The 22,102-nt window shown below is 43.1% G+C and overlaps 3 protein-coding genes and 1 non-coding gene across 6 annotated transcripts; 2 read left to right on the plus strand and 2 right to left on the minus strand.

Moving 5' to 3' along the window:
• Positions 1-1,149: 1,149 nt before the first annotated feature.
• Positions 1,150-1,223, minus strand: TRNAV-AAC (transfer RNA valine (anticodon AAC)). The gene has a single exon. It is a non-coding gene; the product is annotated as a tRNA-Val (tRNA).
• Positions 1,224-1,300: 77 nt separating this feature from the next.
• LOC115670908 (uncharacterized) lies at positions 1,301-4,026 on the plus strand. The gene is made up of 4 exons (XM_030592315.2): positions 1,301-1,961; positions 2,717-2,924; positions 3,249-3,752; positions 3,851-4,026. The coding sequence occupies exons 1-4, from the start codon at positions 1,334-1,336 to the stop codon at positions 3,942-3,944; spliced, it is 1,434 nt and encodes a 477-aa protein (XP_030448175.1). The 5' UTR covers positions 1,301-1,333; the 3' UTR covers positions 3,945-4,026.
• A 3,936-nt stretch (positions 4,027-7,962) lies between these two features.
• On the plus strand, positions 7,963-18,147 carry LOC115670789 (uncharacterized). The gene is made up of 13 exons (XM_056309629.1): positions 7,963-8,666; positions 9,223-9,381; positions 11,152-11,220; positions 11,530-11,625; positions 11,906-11,998; positions 12,069-12,212; positions 12,775-12,882; positions 13,656-13,707; positions 13,785-13,816; positions 13,936-13,991; positions 15,363-15,694; positions 16,330-16,497; positions 17,716-18,147. Exons 1-13 carry the CDS (start codon positions 8,319-8,321, stop codon positions 17,937-17,939), a joined length of 1,881 nt encoding a protein of 626 aa, XP_056165604.1. The 5' UTR covers positions 7,963-8,318; the 3' UTR covers positions 17,940-18,147.
• A 295-nt stretch (positions 18,148-18,442) lies between these two features.
• Positions 18,443-21,214, minus strand: LOC115670670 (protein PLASTID REDOX INSENSITIVE 2, chloroplastic). Of its 3 annotated transcripts, none has more exons than XM_030591991.2 (3): positions 20,870-21,210; positions 20,641-20,736; positions 18,443-18,916 (listed from the first exon to the last, which is right to left on the minus strand). In XM_030591991.2, the coding sequence occupies exons 1-3, from the start codon at positions 21,155-21,157 to the stop codon at positions 18,722-18,724; spliced, it is 579 nt and encodes a 192-aa protein (XP_030447851.1). In that variant the 5' UTR covers positions 21,158-21,210; the 3' UTR covers positions 18,443-18,721. The 3 variants fall into 3 exon arrangements, with proteins under 3 accessions (XP_030447851.1, XP_056165486.1, XP_056165487.1); XM_056309511.1 differs by lacking the exon at positions 18,443-18,916 and adding an exon at positions 19,787-19,837 and having other exon boundaries at positions 20,870-21,214; XM_056309512.1 differs by lacking the exon at positions 18,443-18,916 and adding an exon at positions 19,855-20,077 and having other exon boundaries at positions 20,870-21,213.
• Positions 21,215-22,102: the final 888 nt, after the last annotated feature.

Raw genomic sequence — 22,102 nt, forward strand, 5'->3', positions numbered from 1 at the left:
TCTACCTTATCGATGTTGTTGTAACCTGTTTACATTTCTTGTCATAGTCAAACTTGTGGTTTTGGAATGCCTCAATGAGCTCTTTTGCTATTTAAAACTTATATCGTACAATAATCATGGATTGGTTGATGGAGGTTACCTCGATTTATATATTTATAGTTTATTTAGCAGTGAATCATGAGAGATTCTTACAATCATCGTTTGTGAATTTTTAAGTTCATTTATACTGATATGTCGTTCATACCAAATAATGAACAAGATAGATTTGAAAAAAACAGGCTTTATTACTGCGATTTACCAAACAGTATATATGATATAGCAAAATCTTTACCTGATTAGAAATCCAGACGACCAAACGCATTGTAAATGTATTAATGTCGATGGTAAATCGATATAAAATTGAATTGGGTTATCGTACTCTAAAGCCCACAACAATTTCGATTGATCTGTCAATGAAACCCGTTTACCACGTTTCGGGTGAATTTCAACCCGAAGCATGGTAAAAAAAAAAAAAACTCTAAATACATAAGCCCGAATGTGTGTTTTGGATTCTATTTGTTGGCTAAACCTTAGAGAAAAAAGTATATGCAAGTTACGAATAAAAGCTTGAGCGATTGCGTAAAATGGTGACCAAACATTGAAATGTGCGACTCCACTTGGGTCTCTTGTCGTGGGCCGGACCTTCAACTACTCACTTCCAATACGTAGAAAATATCAGGGTCGATGATGATGTAGCCACCTATGTCGTGCATATCGAACGCACAACGAGCAAATAAAGGTAATTTAGTACACCTATCTAAGGGTTCCCATTCCCATCGTTTATATATATATATATATATATATATATATATATATAAAGAGAGGAAAAAAAGGATAACCATTTAAAATATCCAACTCCTTTTCTCTTTCAGAAATATATTTTTTTTATAAATTGGCTGCTATACAATCACAAAATAAAAAGCGTTATACATATTTAATGGGCATTCGAATAAAAATCATCCATATCCGACCAAATTAACGATAGAATTACAAAATAAATGCATTATACATACCATGGGCCTCCAAATGAAACTAATTCATATCCGACCAAAAATAACATTAGATATAAAAATCATTTTGCAAAGGAGTAAAAACAGAGAGTAAAATAGGTGGCGTCGCCCGGACTCGAACCGGAGACCTTCAGTGTGTTAGACTGACGTGATAACCAACTACACCACGACACCTTGTTGAAAAGATGTCTTCATTATATTTAGATATATCATATAGTGGTAATAGATGTTTTTTTAAGGATGACCTTTTGCCCGTACATTGCAAACTCCTGGAAGCGGCAACGATGCTGACCGTAGCTCTGAACGCGAATCTCCCTCCATTTTCATGCCGCCACTGCACCTCCTCCTCCTCCGCCTCCGCCTCTTTAGTGTTGTTGGTCCCTCCAACGTTCGGGACTCGTGTCTCCTATCGACGCTCGAGCCCGCCGCCGTCCAAATCGCTCTTCGCCGGCCCTCCCCTTCGTTCCCTCGTCCCTCCTTCGCCGCGGTTCCGAGGCGCCCGCTTCGACGTTCGTGTCGTTCCGGGGCGGAGGCACGGCGGGTTTAGGGTCGGCGCCTCGCGGAGGCGCAGGAAAGGCGGCAACTTGGAGGCGGACGGTCTGGAGAGGAGTGGTAAAGTAATGGGATATGGTGATGATGATCATGATGATTACGATGATAATGAGGAGGAGGAGGAGGAAGAGGACGAGGACGAGGACGAGGAAGGGATGTATTCGCCGTTTGAGAAGATGACCAGGTGGCACGAGAACAAGCCGCCTGGGTTTGGGGTTGGGAAAGTGTACGACACTTCTCTTGAGGACAAGCTGCTCGAGGAAATGCACCAGAGTCGGGTGGCTCAGGCTGCTAACATCAATAAGCTCAACAATCCCGTCACGCCCACCCCTCCCGGGAAAGACGAGCCACGCCTCAAAGGTTAGGCCTTGATCGGTAATTTTTTTTCTTTTGTTTTGGACAACCTTAAATTGTACGTGGTTTTTTTTTCCTTTATCTTGTTCTTACACTCACTTTGACTTTACACTTCTGTCATAGAACATGGATAGATAGCCTTGAATGATCTAATTGCTGCTAGATTAGAGGATAGCATATCTGCCTCCTCCTTTTCATGTGACAAGTTGATATAGTTGCTTGTCATCTGATGAGACCCTTTAGCCCAGAAATGCAATGGGACTCAGGTCAGGGGTGCGTTTACCTATGTGTGTAGAAATGTCGGGGAAAATCGAAGTCTTAGGTAGTAAAGAAAAGCACGGGCTTTTCGAGAAATCAGGAGCTCTTTTCACCGTGCTCTCGGGAATTATGGTGTTAGTCGCCGCTTGATTTGAGCTGCACAACTTGAAGAGTAGGTAATGGTCCTGTTGCACCTTGTCGATTTGGTTGCTATTGTAGGACACTCGGTGGACTTTGTCAATGTAGAACAGGTGTCTCTCTCTCGCTCTCTATTCAGATTGTGGAATTGGTCACTTCACCTTGATGTAATTGGCCCATAGGACTCTTTATCCATCCTGCATGTATCAAGTTTCTGCCTTTGTTGGTTCTGGTGCAGAATACAATTTAGTTAGTGGTCTTACATTCCATTGATAGTTGAAACAGGTTTTTGTAGCTTGATGTCTTCTCTAGTATAGTGTTGCATCTCATTTGAATCTCATTTCCAACGTTTTTGAGTAATTCAGTGGCAGAGGCACTTCCAAGCGGAATTCCTGTTCGTGTGGCCAACCTCCCTAAGAAGAAGAATATCCATAGAGATCTAAGATTGGCTTTTAAAGAAGTTGATGGAATCACCGGTATTCATCCAGTCGTCTCTGGAAACAAGAAAACAAGAGATCCTGTCTGCACGGGCTTCGCACTTGTATATTTTAAGTCTGAGGAGCATGCAATGAGGTACTAATTTTACTGGGAAGGGAATAGACTGAACAAGAGAGTCGTTTCAGCCACAGAAATCTATAGAGTAATAGCCTGCTTTGTATGAGTTGTGGAGCTATAATTCATTGAAATACCCTTTCCTATTTATCGTTAAACTACACCAGGGTTAATTGTGGTTTTTTTAGTAGAATTCCAAGAAAACCATATAGGCTGAATTCAGTTTTCCTCGTTTAAGTTTGTTTTTGGGTGCTATTGGTCGGTAACAATGCATGTGGCAGACTGCTTTCTAGCAGTCCATTGTTTGTTTCCCTTTTGCATGCTGAATGTCTCTTTTCTTGCCAGTTTTGTCCAGACATTTTCTCGGCGGAGCTTAACATTTGGTAAGGTTCAGAAGCAGATCAAATGCGAGATGATGACTTCACGTCTCCCTGTTCATGCAAATGCAGAATTGGCCAGTAACACCCTTGTGACTTCTCAAATCAGCATGCCTAATATGGAAGGGGAGCCAGATTTGCATGCTGACATCTACGAGCCTACTTCGGGTTCTTTGGAGGATCTCACTTCTGAAAAGGAGAATGACTGGAATGATGAGATCAAAATAGATGAATATGAAACTAGAGAGGATACAGAGACTTTTGATATGTCAGATTTTGAGACTTTCGACACCTTAGAATCAGGGACAAAGATTGCCACTGCTTCATCTTTGACCGAGCAGCAGGGAGGGAAAGCAACACTCACCAGAGTCGCCCCAAAACAAAAGAAACCACGGCCAAATCCCAAAAAGCCTGCTGGCAAAGGGAAAGCAGAGAAGGTTTTGAAGCTAGAAGTCCCGGGATCTGCTAAACGGTAATTTCCTGCATGCTGCAGTACAGTGAAGATGAGTTTATGATTTTGTTATTGTGTTGCCGGGTAATATAAATGGTTCTACCAACTCGACGATGCAGGTTAAAGATCCAGGAGAAGGCCGTGCTAACCGGTGTTTTGTCTAAATACGGAGGAAAAGTTGCTTTAACCTCAAACGACACTTCATTAGGTTAAATTGTCTTATGGATGCCCAGAGGGGGAAAATTATTCCGTCCTGCATGAAGAAGATTGATAAATGGCGAGTTATGTTTTCTTCTTTCGGCCTTTACTTTTTCTGTTTACACTTGGTTGCTATCCCTCTCCAGGGAAAATCCTAGTCTCACAATATAAACCAAGTGCAGCAAGGTGACCATTTGAGCTCCGGTTATGGTAGTCCTGTTTGCGAGAGTCCCCATCTTTGCTAATTGCAACTTCCATCCTCATTAGGAAGAATTTTGATATGTCCATTAGAGGTGTCAAAATAGATGAAAAATCCACTTTTTTTTTAACTTATATCGAATGCGGATTAGGTTGTATATGGGTTAGCTAAAAATTAAAGAATGTGTTGTTAGAGTAGCAAAGTCTAATTAGATACTGATTATAATAGGTCTGGGTTATATTTAAAGAAAAAACAAGTTCAAAGAGTGAAAAAACGACGGATTTAGAAAATATAATCACCTCATGGAGGTTGACTAAAGACGGTGACAACTAGATATGAATCTGTGTCACTTAAACTCGATCGGGAAAAAGAGTATGCTACTTAGGCTCCGTTCGTTTGGCGAAAAATATTCTCCTTTTGGAGAATATTTTCCCGGAAATCATTTTCATGGAAAATGTTTTGAAAATGTTTTCCCGGAACATAATTTTCCGGTGTTCGGTGATCAATATGAAAAAGTTTCGGAAAATATTTTTCGCCGGCGGCGGTCGGCGGCGGGGACCGGCGACCGGCGGTGGGGACCGGCGTCGGGTGACCGGCGGCGGCGGGCGAACGGCGGCGGCGGCGGCGGCGGCCGGCGACCGGCGGCGGAGGCCGCGCGATCGGCGGCGGCCGGCGGGCGACCGGGCCGCGGCGGCCGGCGACCGGCGGCGGTGGCGGCCGGCGACCTTAGTGAAGAAAAAGAAGAAGAAGCTCCGAAAAATGATTTCCGCTTTTGAAGAAGCGAAAGTCATTTTCCATAGACTTAGGCTATTTTGTGAGGGGGGGAAGGAAAATATTTTCCCACGGAAAACGTTTTCCGCCCCCCGAACAACCGGAAAATCCGGAAAATATTTTTCGAGAGAATATTTTTCGCCAAACAAACGGAGCCTTAGGCGACTCAAGATATGCATCGACAGTAAGTCTAGGCACAAATCAAAAGAACAAATCATGTAATTCTTCCTTTCTAAATGTTCCCGTTCTTTTCATTGTCTATATTAATAGCGTGGTGGTTTCTTTATCTTTTCTTTTGTTTAGGGAAAAGTACCAAAAAAGTCCTAAATTTATTGCGTTGGTACCAATTCAGTCCTAAACTTTTTAATTTGATCAATTTAGTCTTAAATCTTTTCATATTGGTACCAATTCAGTCCATCCGGCCAATTTAGGCCGGAAATCGTTGATGTGGACGCTGGCGGTCCTATGTGGCATTGTCGGCGCTTACGTGGATAAAATTTATAATTTTATAATGATGTTTTCAAATTTTTTATATTTTTTTCTCTTTTTTTTTCCCAGAAGTGGTTGGCCGTCGAGCCAACCATCGCCGGCCAGGGAAATTGTCAAATCAGTCCTAAACCTATTGTACGGCGGCCAATTCAGTCCTAAACCTTTCTAGCTCTTACCAATTCAGTCCTTATGGCCAATTTTGGCCGGCCGGCGCTGACGTGGCCGCCAGCCGGCACCGGCCGTCCGGCCAACGCTGACGTGGCAATTTTTTTATTATTTTTTCAATTTTTTAATCTTGTTTTTCTGATTTCTTCCTCTGGCTGGTCCGGCGACTGGCCAGAGGGGAGGGCCGGCGAGGTCGACCTCGCCGGCCTCGTCGCTGCTGAGGCGAGGCCGACCTCACCGTCGCCTGGTTCGCGACGGCGAGGTCGAGCCTTGCCCAGATCTGGCGAGGCTCGACCTCGCGACCCCAGCGACGGCGAGGTCGGCCTCGGCTGGCCTGGGCTGGCCTCGCCGTCGCACGGTTCGCGACGGCGAGGTCGGCCTCGCCTTCTTGGGCCTTGCCTCGCCCGGCGGCGAGGCCGACCTCGCCCGGCTGCGCCGGGCCTCGCCTCGCCGTCGCGTGGCTCGCGACGGCGAGGTCGAGCCTCGCCGTCGCGACCCGGGCGTCGGCGAGGTCGGCCTTGCGGCTGCCGGGCCTCGCCTCGCCCGGCGGCGGCGAGGCCGACCTCACCGACGCTTGGGTCGCGACGGCGAGGGTCGGCCTCGCCGCCGCCGGGCGAGGTGAGGCCCGGTGGCGGCGAGGCCGACCTCGCCGTCGTCACGGGTCGCGATGGCGAGGTCGAGCCTCGCCAGATCTGGGCGAGGCTCGACCTCGCCGTCGCGAACCAGGCGACGGTGAGGTCGGTCTTGCCTCAGCAGCGGCGAGGTAGACCTCGCCGACCCTCCCCTCTGGCCGGCCGCCAGATCGGCCAGAGGAAGAAATTAGAAAAAAAGATTAAAAAATAATAAAAAATTGCCACGTCAGCGTTGGTCAGATGGCTGGCGGCTACGTCAGCGCCGGCCGGCAAAAATTGGCCGGAATGACTGAATTGGCAAGAATTAGAAAGGTTTAGGACTGAATTGGCCGCCGTACAATAGGTTTAGGACTGATTTGACAATTTTCCCATCGCCGGCCATAGGTGAGGGCGTTAGGCCCTCGTCCAGATCCAGGTGAGGGCTTCGCCGCCCTCGCTAGCCAACAGACAAGGGTTTCGGACCTTGTTTGGATTTGGGTGAGGGCTCGACGCCCTCACCTGTGGCGAGCGATGGTCGGCTCGCTAGCCAACCAGTTCTGGGAAAAAAAAAAGAGAAAAAAATATATAAAAACATTAAAAAAATCTAAAAATTATTATTAAAAAATTATAAATTTTGTCCATGTTAGCACCGACGTCCACGTCAGCGATTTTCGGTCTAAATTGGCCGGATGAACTGAATTGATACAAATATGAAAAGGTTTAGGACTAAATTGGTCCAATTGAAAAGTTTAGGACTGAATTGGTACCAATATAATAGGTTTAGGACTTTTTTGGTTCTTTTCCCCTTTTGTTTAAAAAATTATTCTCTCCAACCATCACATAAGCCCCGTTTGGTTCAGCTTTTCCAAAGAGCTTTCGGCCTCCAAAGCCTCTTGGGAAACTGTTGGTGTGTTTAGCAAACCTTCCTAAAGGGCTTTCAAGTGAAAGCTAGCATTGGGAAGGCTAAAAGCCCCAAAGTTGGTTTGTACCTAAATTTTTTTCTTTCCAAACTATCCTTACTAATTCTTTAATTTTTTGATTTTGCCCATTGTTGTTACTGTTCATCTTCTTTGCGCAAGGGCGGCCGGCTATAGTTGGCGAGGCCAGATTCAGTGAGGTCGCACAACTTCGGTGAGGGCCGCCTGAGGTCGCGTGACAGCCCAAGATGCGGTTGCTTGGGTCGCGCGACCTTAGGCCTCGTTGCTTGGGGTTGCGCGACCCCGATGAGGGCCGCCTGGGTCACACAACCCTCACCGGGGGTAACACGACCTCGGGCAACGGCAGCTAACTCGCAGGCGAAGGGATTTAAGTTAAAGCCATTTGCATTTCCCTAAAACTCATTTGCAAAGCTGAATCAAAACGGGGCCACAATGCCCTTATAAAAAAAAAATCATCAATAACTTGCGCGATGCCTTATTGACTACAGGTGAGGGGCTTGCGGTCCTTATCGGCCAAAAGGCGAGGGTGTCGGCCCTTGCTTGGATCTAGGCGAGGGCTCGATGCCTTCGGTGGCCAACGAGGGTTGTGGGCCCTCGCTTGTGGTCGACGATCTCGTCGTCTAGAATTGTAAAAGAAAATAAAAGAAAAGAAATTAATAAAAAACATTAATATTATTAAAAATTGTATACGTTCGGTCGTGCCACGTAGGACGGCTGGCGTCCATATTAGCGATTTCCGATCAAAATTAGCCGGATTAACTCAATTAGCAAAACGTGAAAAGATGTAAAACTCAATCGGTGAAATTAAAATGTTAAAAGCGAAATGAGATTAGAACTTTTTAAACAATTTTCCCGATTGCAATATAATCGCCCGGACCACCACCACAAGGACATCGGCTTGGGCTTTCAGCAGGCCCGGCCCAACCTATCGAAACCGAAGACCAAACTTGGACTCACCGTCGCTCGCTCAAACCCACAGACAAGAGCCGTCATTGCGGGGATCGGCCGGCGACAAAATCTCAAATTCAACAGCTGCAGATTTCTCTGTTCTGGTGATGCTCTGTTTCAAGGTCTTGCCTCGCTTTTCGCTTGATCCGGATCCGTGGAACTGGGAAATCAATCACTACGCCCCCATTGATTCCTCGAGTTCCTGATCGACTGGCCAATTTCATCACATCCCAGAACCTCGACCCCCGATAATCTTCTGGGCCCTCCCATGAATTGCTTGTCCCGCGTGCCTTCCTACACCGCGACGCTGTGTAGAAGAGCCACCCTTTTGATCGGCGGACGTTCTTTCGTCAAGTGTGGTGCTAATGCGCCCGCTTGGAGCCGAGCGTTCCGGAATGCTTCTCTCCGAAGTGTGGACTCGGAGTTCGTGCTCCGCAGATATGGTGTTCGATGCTATTCCTCTAAGAGAGGCAAGAGAGGCGGGTCCAAGGCGGCGAGCCCGGTCTCGAAGACGGTCGTCGATCCGGAGAAAGATTCCTTCTTTGTTGTGAGGAAAGGGGACGTCGTCGGCGTTTACAGGAGCTTCCTCGAATGCCAGGCTCAGCTTGGTTCATCGGTAATAACCATTTTGCCGCTTCGATCGCGCTAATGTTCAATGGATTCCTTTTCATTGGTTCTTTTTTCTTGGGTTGAGACTCTTGGGTTCATGTGCATCGCGTTTATTTTGCCGTTTAGTTTATTCAGCTGTTCGTTTTTTATTTGTCTGAAGACACCGAATGCCATAAGCTGTGTTAGAGAAGTGGACGATCGAAGTGTCATAGTCAGACAATGTGATCGTGATGCTCTTCCCCTCGGTTTCTTCTGTTCTTGCTTTTTATGCACTCAAGCTTAGGTGGTTCATGCTTTCTATAGTGTGATGACGACTTTCAGTGAGGCATTTTACCTGTTGAGTTGTGCTAATCTCATGATATGCAATGAAAATTTCGTTGTGAAATGCTTATGACTTTTTGCTCGGTTTCTGTTAGTTCAAATGATCTGGCTGACAAATGCCAGCATAATATGTAGCTGTTGAGATTATGTCTCAAAACTACCCGGTAAATAATGCTTAAGAAATTTTGACGCGTCTATTGGTGCTAGTTTTGAACTCACGATTTTTTTCTTTTTCATGACAGGTCTGTGATCCTCCTGTCAGTGTTTTCAAAGGCTATAATATGTCTACAGACTCTGAGAATTATCTTGCCTCTCGTGGGCTTAAAGATGCTATCTACACTATCAATGTTGCTGATTTGAAGGATGATCTTTTTGGAATGCTTACACCTTGTCCTCTTCAGGTGAGATAGTCTTGCTTGGTGAAGTTGCTAATAGAGTATGTTTGCCCGTAGTTTTTAATTAATCTCACTTTATGGCTTTTTGTACCACTTAGAGATATAGCTTTTTCTGTCACCCAGCCAAAAGAAAACTATAAGCGTAAACGTCATGCAATTTTCTATGCATTCTGAGGTACTGAAGGAATTTTTGCGTTCTGTCTTTATACCTCCTGAAGGAGCCCTCATGTCATTGTTAAAGAACAATGAACTATATCACTTTAAAGAGCATACTTGAGAGTAAATTAATCTTGCCCTCCCTTAACTCTCTGATTGTGTTTAGCCCCGAGACCATGGGACTGTCAGCAATTGAAGGGGTAATGACACTAAGAATATGTTTGTTTCGCGGAAAATGAATGATTTGGAAAATATTTTTCTAAAAATGATCGCTTTGCTTGAAATTATTAGTCAATGAAATAAGTTTGTTTTTTGACAACAATTTATGACTAAAAATTTTCGTGGATGATGATAATATTTTTCGTTTGTTCATTTTTGTTAACGATACAATCGATCATTTTTAGGAAAATGTTTTCCAAATCAGTTCATTTTTCGCAAAACAAACAAAGCCTAATAGTCTTTGAAGTTTGCTCATTGTTTAATGTCATATGTACATTTCTTTTTTGTTCAATGTCATCCCTGAACTTTTCAAAATGGTTCAATGTGGTCATTCCATTAAGATCGTCGACAAAATCCGTTGATGTGGACGTAATATTCTTTATAATTTTAACTTATCACTATTTTTATTCAATTTCGTTCCCGTACTTTGTTTATTTGTTCAAGTTAGTCCCAAAACCATTCTTTTATTCTCTCTCAATATTGCACCGGATTTATTCCCAACACAAAATGTTTATTAATTATGTCAGGGCATTTAAATCCAAACATGATATTTTAATTAAATGGATTACACAACACAAAACATTTAAAACATGAATTCTTATATGTAAAAATGTTTTCTTGTGTTTACGTATTGTTAGAATGTCTATGCATGTCATGTTAACACAAGGAACAATTCAAATTGTTCAATTAAATGAGTACAAGCACGTCATAAATAGATTAAAGGGTCAATTTATACCTGACGAGTTTATAATCATTATGGTTAAGCTTATGCGAACTTATTAACACGTGTAGTGTGTATATTTTGTCAATGGGTTGTGTTGAAAATTACTAGTTTAGGATAAGGGTCATTGAGGTCTGTTTTGTAGAAGATTTGATGACGTTCTCCATACCTAAGCTAAGGTTGATAGAGAGAAAAAAATTAAAATATAGTAGTTTAAGTTAGAAATTGAACAAAAAACAAGTCAGTAATTTTAACGGCCACATCAGCAAATTTCATTCAATCTTTATTGGAAGGACCACATTGAACGAAAACTAAAAGTTAAGAGACGACATTGAAAAGAAAAAGGTCTAGAGGCGACTTTAAATAATGAGGAAAAGTTCGAGAACTATCGGTATTGAATGGAGACTGGAGGCAAATTGAAAACGTGCTAGAAGTAGGTATGTCTGGGTGGATTGGTGCGGCAATCAATTAAGCATGAGGTAGATGTGTAAGGGTCACAAGTTACACATGTAGGTGACAATGCATGCTTTCCAGGATCATTTTTTCGTTCTCCCCCAATGAAGTTTTTGTTGAGTGATGATATCATAAGTAGTGTCTTTCTGTTGATAATTCATGTCGTTGAAATTTTTGTCATCTGAGGTGGGTTGAGATCTATTACTGATCAAATTGCTTTTGGTCAGGAGCCTGCTGCATACACAGGCGAAGATACTAAGACTAATGGCCCCAAAGAGACATCCCATGATGCATTGGTAGGTAGATGTATTCAGTACATTGATGTGCTTTCTTACTTCTGCATAAATCTTTGGGTTTGCTCGAAATTATGAAAATTTCATATACAGCACTCAGGGTTAGGGGCCATAATCTGAATATGGGTTGCTATTAGGGAGAGAACCTAGCATAGTTTCTCTCCACTGTTGACTCACTATAATTATTTGGATAATAGGGGTTTGTGATTCGTAGGAAATCTTTGTCCTTCTCTGCTTTTCTTTCTGGCTTCTTAAAATGGTCCTTGCAATCTAGCCAGGTAAGTTCACTCTGTAACTGTCTCCTTCTTTCAGGAGGAAGAAGTTTCTGTGACCATTTCGACCGATCCATCTGTAAAGCATGTCAGCTCCATTCTCAAAGCTGAGGGGGCGCCATTATCTTTAAAATGTGTGAGTACTTGTTCTGATGCAACGTGTATAATTTATTCTTTGAGGGACATACTTATTAATGTTTCTGTGCTGAGCCCATCACATTCGTGAAGCTAAATTTGTTTTCATTTTAGTTTGGTCTATCAAAATGGTGATCAAATCTAATCACTTTTTAAAATGTGTTAGTACTTGTACTGATGCAACGTAAAGGTAAAATCATTCATAATAATGTCTTTCGCTAACAAAAATGAAAGAATAAGTGGCAACATTTGCAAGACATGATGATGGTTTCTGTATGCAGAACTCCTGTATTCTTGAATTCGATGGTTCATCAAAAGGTAATCCTGGGATAGCTGGGGCAGGAGCTGTATTGCGAGCAGACGATGGAAGCGTGGTATACATTTAGCTTGTTTACATAATTTTGCTCATTGCTAATGCCTCTCTGACTTTGTATCTTCATACAGATATGTGTATTACGTGAAGGTGTGGGTACAGCCACAAATAACGTTGCTGAATATCGAGCTGTTATCTTAGGACTGAGGTATGCCCTGGAGAAGGGGTGTAGAAGCATTCGTGTTCGAGGCGACTCCAAACTTGTCTGCATGCAGGTTGCTATCCTTCAAAATCCATACATCATGCAATATTATCATATTCATATGACACCTAAGTCATTAATATTCTGGATGTACTCCGAATCCTTTAAGACAAGTTGGGATCTCAATTGGTTTCTCAAATTATGCCTGTTCTAAGTTCCAATAGGTTGTCCTTCTGAATCTCTGAGTAATTTCGTGGCATATTGGACTCCTGTGTCAGAACGACACCAAGGAGTGACATGCCCTAAAATTCTAGAATTTGATAGTTTCTCTGGTAGCGCATGAAAATTTATGTGGCAATATGCATGATTCAGAGTCAAAGTAACTCACCATAGTCATAGGCTCTGTTATTATCGTTCTTTATTTATTTGGGTCTTAAATAATGTACCTGATGTTGATGCTCCAGGTATCTTTTTCTTTATGTTATGTACTTACAATAACCGGTGTAATTAAGCTTCCAATCACTCTCTTAATGTAACAGATTGGGATTTGGGATTTGTTGCTTTTCTGCTTGCATGTGCTTCTGTTTTATTGCCCTTGTTATTCAGCATATTGGTCGGCAAATCCTGGATGACAGGTTCAAGGTTTATGGAAAGTAAGACACAAGAAAATGTCCGAGTTGTTTCAAGAGGTCAAAAGATTGAAGGAGAACTTTCTCTCATTTGAGATCAGCCATGTTCTCAGGGTAACTAATTTTGCTTTTGCATCTTGTAGTTAAGTTCATTCCTCATCTTCTTCGACGCCATTTGCTTATGAATTTTATATGGCACACAAGCTATGTGTCTGTTTTTTCACACAATTTAAATTTATTATCAGCAATTTGGGTGCTTAATCATTTCCTAGACTGTGAATATCATATCAATGGTGATGGAAGTGGCTTATGTAAAACAATAGTTACGCATCCTTTAATCTAAGATGAACTTTTGCCTTATGGATTTACATACCGACTTTTCACAGAATCGATCTGCAATATGCTTTTGCAAAAGGTGATCTACTTGCCACCTAAGATGAAGCCATTTCTTTCAAGCCTGTTTGGTGTGGTTATACTTTTGGAGTTTTGTTCTTTTCTGCTATAATTGTGGGCTTTTGATTGGAAAAATTTCCTCTCTCTCTCTCTCTCTCAGTGCACCTTCTTTGCAGCTGCTTAAACTATGACTTGCATTTGAATTTTATTTACCTCATAGCCAAGATGCCAGAAATCCTTGGTAGAAAAAAAGGTTGCTGTTTCTCGTGCTCTATCGAAAAAGAGGTTGGAGTTTCTTGTTGTTTGTTACCTTGCCAGCTGCCTTGATAGTAATTTGAAGCAGAAAATCATTCCAAAAGGTCCTCATGTGTTGCCCATAACTACATCTTGAGATACATATCATGCAATGGTTACTTAGAATCGAGTATCATCAATTGCTGGTTTTTGCATTGCAAAAAACTATCATTATCTTGATTTTTTCTGCTTTTTACAAGGGCCTAAATTCTGAGGCTGATGCTCAAGCAAACAAGGCAATCCATCTTGCTGGTGAGATACTGGCTAACTCTCCTCTTAAAATTATTATGAGAATCTTTTAATCTGGCATGCCTCTTTTGCTGGTGCAGATGGTCAAGTTGAAGAGGAATGTGTAGAGCTGGTTCAGATGGCTTAGGACTACGAGCCATGTTGGGTATACATCTGGATAGAATTGGACTTTGCCATTTTGACGCGACTAGTTTTCTTACTATGTTTCCTTTCAGGTCTGTGACTCTGCAGGCGACACTTTTAGAAGGAGTTTGCCTCAAAACTCCTGTTTCAGGGCCGAATACATTGTGCCATAACATTCTGTCATTAAGGCGCGTAGATGCTTTGCCATCACGCGCTCGACACGGCATCAACAATCTGGGCAAGCACCAGATGAATCAGAACTAGCTTTATGAGTTGAAGAAGAAGAAGAAGAAGAAGAAGAAGAAGAAGAAAGAGAAGAAGAAGAAGTAGGAGGTAAAGAACAAGACGATGATGATGATGGAGGTAAGGATGGCATTTGATTGGGTATTACCACATTAATTGACAAAAAGCAAAACATTGCTTGATATTTCCCTCAAATTGTGATGCTGCTGATACAGGAACTGAACAGACGAAGTTCTCCGTCTTTATTTTTTGGTTCTCAAAGTAAATTGAAAGCTAATGACCTCGGCCTTGGGTGTCTTTATTTTTCTTGGGTTGTCCTCTCCAATTATGTCAAATTTTTCGTTCAAGCTTGGATTACTGATGTAAATGAGGATGCAACATGATCACTCGATCCGGACCGCCTCCCCCGATGACTACTCCCGTTCGCTTGATTCAGAGATGAATCACTATCTGATTGCGCAGGTTCCCCCATTAAAACCTTACCATGAGTAGTATGGTCTCTATTAAAAGAGAATCGCTTTGCTTATGCTCATCGATGCCCGCCATTTTATTCAGCTGGCGCCGTCAGTGAGCATCGGTCGGCATGTATCTTTGCTGCTAGCACCCCTTTAAACTCGCAACTCCTCGCTCTGCACCGTAAAAAATCATTCGTTTCCGCACCAAAAAAAGCATTTGGAGGGAAGACATTTTTCTATCAAGTACTGCCTAATTTGAACCTAGGCGGTCGGCGGGATATGTAGCTTAGCGGTTGTGGGAACCGAGGGAACCCGAATTCTCCCGAGAGCGAAAGAAGGATACGAGAGGACGGGAAGTGTCGCCCGACTTGAGTATACATCGTTTAGAATTTCACTAAATCAAGACAACTCCGAACTTATTCAAGCAACCTCGTAGCGCAACATCGAAACAAGTTAGCAGGTGGCGGACAAGACAGCAAACGCAGCATGATTCACCGACCGGTGTATATTCGTTAGAAAAGATCCCGAGTGGGAGCGTGGCAAATGGTTCAACATGCGAAGTGCACCGTCGTTTTCGTCAAGGAATGGGACTGGTCGTGATGATGGGCTCGTCCTTCGGTGTCCTCAATGGTGGCCCAGAAAAGACTTCGGACGCTAAGACGATCCACGCTAGCTCCACCAGGTATTCGATGGAAAGCCTGGTCTGCCGCACGAGCAGCGCGCGACCCGGGGAGGAACTTGGGAGCCAAGCAAGGCACGCCCTATGAATCCATGGCTTCGTCGACCGGTTCCGAAATGCGACCGCTCTTTCCGGAAACGACGATGATCTGAGTGAAGGGTCGGGGGAGCTCTGGTAGCTGGAAAACCCATGGCGGCAGTCCTGTCGAGAGTTGCTCGGAGCTTCGCCGTCGCCGGGGCGGCCCGATCTTCGCTTCCTCCGGCCGCCCCTTCTCCCTCCTCTTTGCTGCGCCGCTTCTCTTCGCCGCCCTCGCGCCGGGCCGGGGCCGCCGCGGTCGCCCGGTCCGGTGTCGCCGCCGACGTGGACGCGGAGGGGGACGAGGGCCTGGGCCTCCCCGCGGCCTCGGTGGTCAAGGCGGCGGCGGCGGATCCGACCGTGCTCCAGCCCCGCGTGGTGGTGTACGACGGCGTCTGCCATCTCTGCCACCGAGGTCCGAACATCGACACTTGTTTGCCTATTCATTCATAACCTTATGGAAATTCTCTCTTTTCTGGGGTTGCAGTTCAAAATGCGCGCCTTCTCTTTTTCCCAGCTTTCTCAAAATCCTGCTTTTTTTATTCCTTCGTGGAAATTGTATGCGTTGAATTACTCGCGAACCTCATCAAGAACTTGCACTTAAGGGGACTGATTGTCATCTTATCGCGAGTAATAGTATGTCGGCCTCGTGCTTCTGTTCTTGTTACCGTGTTGTTAATCGTGGGTAATGATGTTTTTTGTTCACAATGCCGATGAGTGTGGGAGGTTTTGTTGATCATCCGCTGAAACTTTGCCTGACGGATGCTGTTCAAGTGAGAGATTATTGACATGTTTGATCATCCCTTCAAGGAATGGCTTTTTGGGATTCTGTAGCAGTAGAACTACTCCTTGTGTAGTCTCATATGTTACTTAATTTGCATTCATCATAGTTGGTTATCCGTCGGCGTCACACTTTTTATATTGCATTTTCTTTCGATGGTTCTAACTGCCATTGGTTTGTCCTTCACCGATTCTTGGCGCTTGGCTTGGAGGCCTAGTTCAATGATTTTTTATAAGTTTCCTTTGTGTGTCTTGATTTTGGACTGTCAGGGGTGAAGTGGGTTATCAAAGCGGACAAACACAGGAAGATTAAATTCTGTTGCCTCCAATCCAAGGCTGCAGAACCATACATGAGACTCTGTGGTCTCGAACAAGAGGATGTCCTTCGTCGCTTTCTGTTCATTGAAGGGCCTGGATCATACCACATAGCATCTACAGGTTAGAGCCCTCTTCCTTTTTGGGTACACAATGTAGATTGACCTCTCCTGGTTGAGAGAGTTCTATGTGTGTTCTTATTTTCTTTTTTGAATGATTAGGTTCTTTGTGGGTGTTGAAAATTTCAATTTGCAATAATGATCACTGAGTAACGTAGTTGCTCGAGGTTTCTGGTGGGCAAGAGTTGCACATGCTAGGATCGCTTTTGGTGAGATGTGAGAAGGGCTAGCACTGAGCAGAGAGGAAGAGAGCAACACCATGAATGGTCACTCATCACTTCATATTTCACTTGCTAGCTTTCATCTTGGATCTTATTTATTTCGATTATTGCAGCCACTATGCTAGGATAAACATTCTAACTTCACTGGCTCAATATTGCTTGTGTTGATGGATTGTATTCATGGACACTTTCTTTCAAAGCCTTGAAGGCCAGAGAAGCAACAGCTGCATTCATTTTGAATTTTTGTCGGTCCTTTTGTCTATATACCAGTCTTGTTGGAGGTTCTTTTGTGGTTGTATCCTCGGTCATTCACCTTGGCCTCCCTTTTAGACTCCAGTCTATCACTTTCCACCTTGGATTCTTGATCGGTAACATCTCCATTTTAGTGTGCAAGTCCACACGTGTAGCTTTAATAGATGCATAGTCACTTGTAGATATGTGTTTCCCCTCTATCAAGATATTGAAATTTTCTCCATGCTTGGTCCCTTTGCATGGACAGTGTACTCTGGCGTGATATTGCTATGCAGAGTAAATAGATATGCTGTGGCTCCTGTCTGTCTCTGTCTGGTAGCGCATGTGTTCAACCATGGACGGGGAAGTTCAGGGTTCCATCTATAGAAGATGCTTGAGACATGGGATTCTATGAATTCCAAAAATTGTTTAAATTCTTTGATTTTCAGTACCTAATTCACTGTAGCTTGTGTTTTTGGTCCTGTTCAGGACATATCTCATGCTTTCACACAACATAAAGGATGTGAGGGACCATGAAAATTCTTATGAAATAGTTGGATTTAGGCTTTAACTCTACCAATCCAAAGCGAATTGGTTGCATTCCTAGAAAATTAGTTGTCCATGCGAGAACGTGGGCAAGAACTTCGTCTGTGAATTTCACATTTCTCTATGACTATAAATTGTTTAGTCGATATTTGCAGCTCCCCAAATGCATGCTGAATGACTAGAAGCTCATGGCTAATTCCTTTGATCTAACTATGATCATGCAGCTGCTTTAAAAGTGATGTCCTACTTGCCGCTGCCATACTCTGCTCTCAGCACACTACTGGTAGTACCAACACCAGTTAGGGATGCAGTATATGACTATGTTGCCAAAAGGCGATATGACTGGTTTGGGAAGGAAGAAGATTGCTTGGTTCTACGAGAGCAGGATATGCTCGAGCGCTTCATAGACAAGGATGAAATCTTGGATCGAAGTCGATCAGCTTTGTAAATACTTTTGCTTGCCTGGCATTTACTTCATATATAAGTTTCCCACTTGTAAATGGTTTCCGTGATCTAGTTCCTCTCTTGATTGAGTTTTGGGATGAAAGAACATGACATTGCAGGTCACGAAGTTAGTCTTAAACTTTTTTTCTTGTTGGAGTCATGAACAGTACAAGTAGCATCAGTTAATTTTAATCTTATATCATCTTTATCTATTCTATTATCTCCTTCCCCTAGTAGTTAATTTTAATTTTTGAGCCAAACTTTTCAAGCAACCTTAAAAGGTTGTTACACCCTCTTCCCCCTCTCTGAGCATCTTTCGTATGATCCCCCAGAAATTTAAACGGGAAACCTCTTGTTGCTTAGAGGATTACAGACCGTTTCTTTCTTACATCTTTCAATCGTGAATATGAACCTTAGACTATCAACTGTCCCACAATAAAAAAAAATGTTTCTCAAAAGATTGAGAATAAAATGAAAAGGGCATGAGCGAACGAGGAAATTGCCGAGTTGCTTTCCTCTTAAGAATGGAGGACGAATCGAATCATCTCAGATTTTGCTCCATGGTGTCTTACATCTCAATCTCAAGAACAGCTGAGACACAAACTACCTTCACCAGCCACTGCTTGGCCAACCTAAACTTCGAGGCTCACTCAATTTCTGTAACATCTCTCACTATAAAAAATGTTTTCTCAGAATAAACACTAGATACTAGCGAGACATGAAAAAGGCGGACCTAAATACTACAGAACCCTGGCTAAAGTTTTTATAAGGTTTGGCAACTCCATTTCAACTGCTATCCTCGCCATTCCATTCATTCCAGTCCTTGTCAACATGACCTTGAGCCCATTTGACTGCAGCGCGAGCAGCTTGTGGTCCTCCGGGAAGCCCTCGTTCGTTTATGGTATCAGCCATGTCGATGAAAGGGATGACCAACAAAGTCCCCGGTCCCCCATATTCAGAATGTAAGAAAGTACTGAAGATCTGCGGAAAAAGATCACATCTCGCATAAGTTATTGGCATCAATGCATTTATACACAAATCTACCAGCAATGGCATGACACATGAGGGATTTTTATTGTGCATACAATAAGTGAAAGTTTGATTTACATAGACTATTTTGGACATATGCCAGATAATTTGTATCTCAAAAAGTTTATTCTGATTCAAACATAGCTATCAAGAAACACGCAGGCTATGTACGAAATGAAAATCCACAAGAAAATCTCAACACGACACATGAAGGGTACACTAGTATAACAGGGAGTGTAGATATATACAAATTAATGTATGCCCGAAATTGGACCATATCAACTTTTGTAGATCACAGTCCAGTTAGAATTCCTATGTGCATCCAATTGTCAGGATATGAGATGCTTCGAATTAATTAGAAACAGAAAGACATCTTGTCCTTCTCTTTTAGAATGTCCAACCAAATGATTTAAACGGCAATTCATCCCATAGACTAAGCCATTAAAGGCTTTTTGATGGGATATATCCTAAACAGAATCAGAACAATCACACAGATAATAGAAAAATTGACACACGAGTTTACCCGAGTTTACCCAAGTTTACCCTAGAATAGGGCTACGTCCTACAAAGAGATTCCACTATGATATTTAGGTTTACAACCACAACCACTCGTCACAATGATTTCTCATACGAGTACAATATATAGGACTAAAAATGGGCCCAAAGCCCATCCGAATCCCTTTGATCCCACAACAAACGAGTCATCTTAAGATACAAGCCTAAAAGAAAAAACCCGATGTTGTTTCAGGGGCGCTGCCCCCGAGCCCGCATCCCCTGCCCGCTGTCCAGGCAGCGGGACCCTCGACATTCCATGCGTAGGGGTCACATGTTGTCGGTTCATACTTCAGTTTCCCTAAACTCACGTGAGTGTGCCTGGTATGAGAAACAAGGGTCCCCGAAGTATTCGCCAACTTCAACACTTTTATCTTCCAGATACATATTATGAAGAAAGAAACTAATTATAGAGGAGCAAACGGTGAGGAAGCTCTACTTTCACAAGAGTAAGTCATTGAAGAAAATCTTGTCAATAGTGCCAGTACAGCATGAAGATCTTTTTTTCTTCCTCAAGCCACGATCTTTCAAGAGGTAGCAAATCGGTTTCTACACTGCAACCTATAGATAGTTTGTCAAAGTAGAATTTGAGACCATACGAACTGAAGATGAAATGAAAAGTTCACGTGAATAACCCGTAAGGCTTGACCCCCGAAATACCGATCCACCTAACTTGAGCGACCAATGTCAAACAAATCTGTTGCCTCCGCGCCACAGAGGAAAGATGCAAATGAAGGGCTCAATCTATGAGACTGTACCTCTATACAGTGCCTCCATAGTAGAAACTTAGGCACTTAGACAACAAGCCATTCGAGTAACAATTGACCTCAGCTAATAAATACATTAGTTACCTAAGAGATTAAGAAGACAAAGTAAATTATATCCGTGCAAACATCTACAAATTCAGTCATACCAACATGCACCAGCACAAACAACTTAACTGACCCAGATCAGAAGGAAACGTTCTTCTTCCTCAGAAACCGTTAAGATAATCGGAAGAGCGAGAATGCAGGGCCATACTTGTTCAACATCAATATCCAAAAAAATCTCAATAGAGAAATCATATGGCTCTAGTCCAAGATAATAGGAGCTTCAGAAGATAACGAGCAGGAGTTAAGCTTGACCTCGGTGCAGATTCCCACGACTTCGTCGATGGAATCGCCGAACAGATCCTTTTTCGAGAGCTTCGTCAGCAGGTGGGTCCTGAATTTCTCCGTCTCCTGAGAAAATCCATGTCACAAACACAAACCCGGCCTTAAGCACTCCAAACATTAAAAAAAAAAAAAAGCACCCAAATGACGACAAGGAAGAAGAAGGAGAAGTCGGGAAGGGCTAAAGCAGAGTCGAACTCACGGCATCGGCGAATTCGGGAATTGGGTCGGGGAATTTGTACTCGGCGGCTCTGCAGATGTGGCTGGCGTGATGAAGCTTCGACGCGAGGTGACTGAAGGAAGGGGAGCTTCGGGCTCTGCGCTCGCTTGTGGAGCGTGCGTGCGACGAGCTTGAAGAGAACACTCTCGAAGATGGAGGAGGAGGAGGAGGAGGAGGAAGAGGAGAGCGAAGTGTAGAGGAGGAGGAGGAGAGGGAGAATGGGAATTGCGATAATGGCGGAGGAGAGACGACGGTCCAGAGCAGCATCATCGTCTCCGTTTCTTCTCACTTTCGTGTTCTATCCCACTGAGAAACCAGACCGCAGGGTTTTAGCAAACCCCCCACCAAGGGGTCTCATGTGGTCTAAATAGGCTCCGGCTTCGGAAAAAATAAAAAAATTAGATTCCGTTTTTTTCACAAAAAAATATTATATTTAAATAGTATTGATGGAAATAATTAATTAATGTAAAATATTTTTATTATTGATTTATGGATGATTGACAATTTTTGTAGTGATAAAAAGATCGTTTTTAAAAAAATATTTTCTAAATCATTTATTTTTCGCAAAGAAAACGGAGATTTAGTCTTAAATAAGAACTCCACCTCACTGCCGGGCCATATCTTCTCTAGCCGGCTGGCATGTGCGACTCTGGTGCTTATACCGGCAACAACATCATGGAGCCAAGAACGACATATCTTCTCTAGCCGACTGGCATGTGCGACTCATGTGCTTATACCGGCGACCACATCATGGAGCCAAGAATGACGCACACGATCAAAACAAAGAAACTTCATCAATGATATTACACGAGAAATTGCCCTTAGAAGACCCTTGGAGAACCCTTTGAATTTGGGTCAAAAAAGAAAATTTCGAACAAAGTTACTCCTATGTTGCCATTGGAATAAGCACATGAGTTGCATGTGCAAGTTGGCCGGCCAAAGATTTGTTGATCGGCGAATTAAATTGGCCACTTTATGCTCTTATTTGATATACTGTTCACTCTAGACCCATTTTTGCGAAAACGGCTCCACTTCAGAGTGAGTTACCTACTTTATGCCCTTATTTGAGATTAAGTTGACTGCTTTATGCCCTTATTTAAAACAAAATCCATTATAAAGCATCTTTTGAGAGACCCATTTTACACTTATTTGAAATTTTTCATTACATTAGACAAAACTAGACATTTGTTCATGAACTTTCAACTATTACGCAAA

The sequence above is a fragment of the Syzygium oleosum genome, unplaced genomic scaffold (genome assembly GCF_021117445.2).
Source record: "Syzygium oleosum isolate NSW1041296 unplaced genomic scaffold, Sole_v2.1 Sole_v2.03, whole genome shotgun sequence".
NCBI classification, from domain to species: Eukaryota; Viridiplantae; Streptophyta; class Magnoliopsida; order Myrtales; family Myrtaceae; genus Syzygium; species Syzygium oleosum.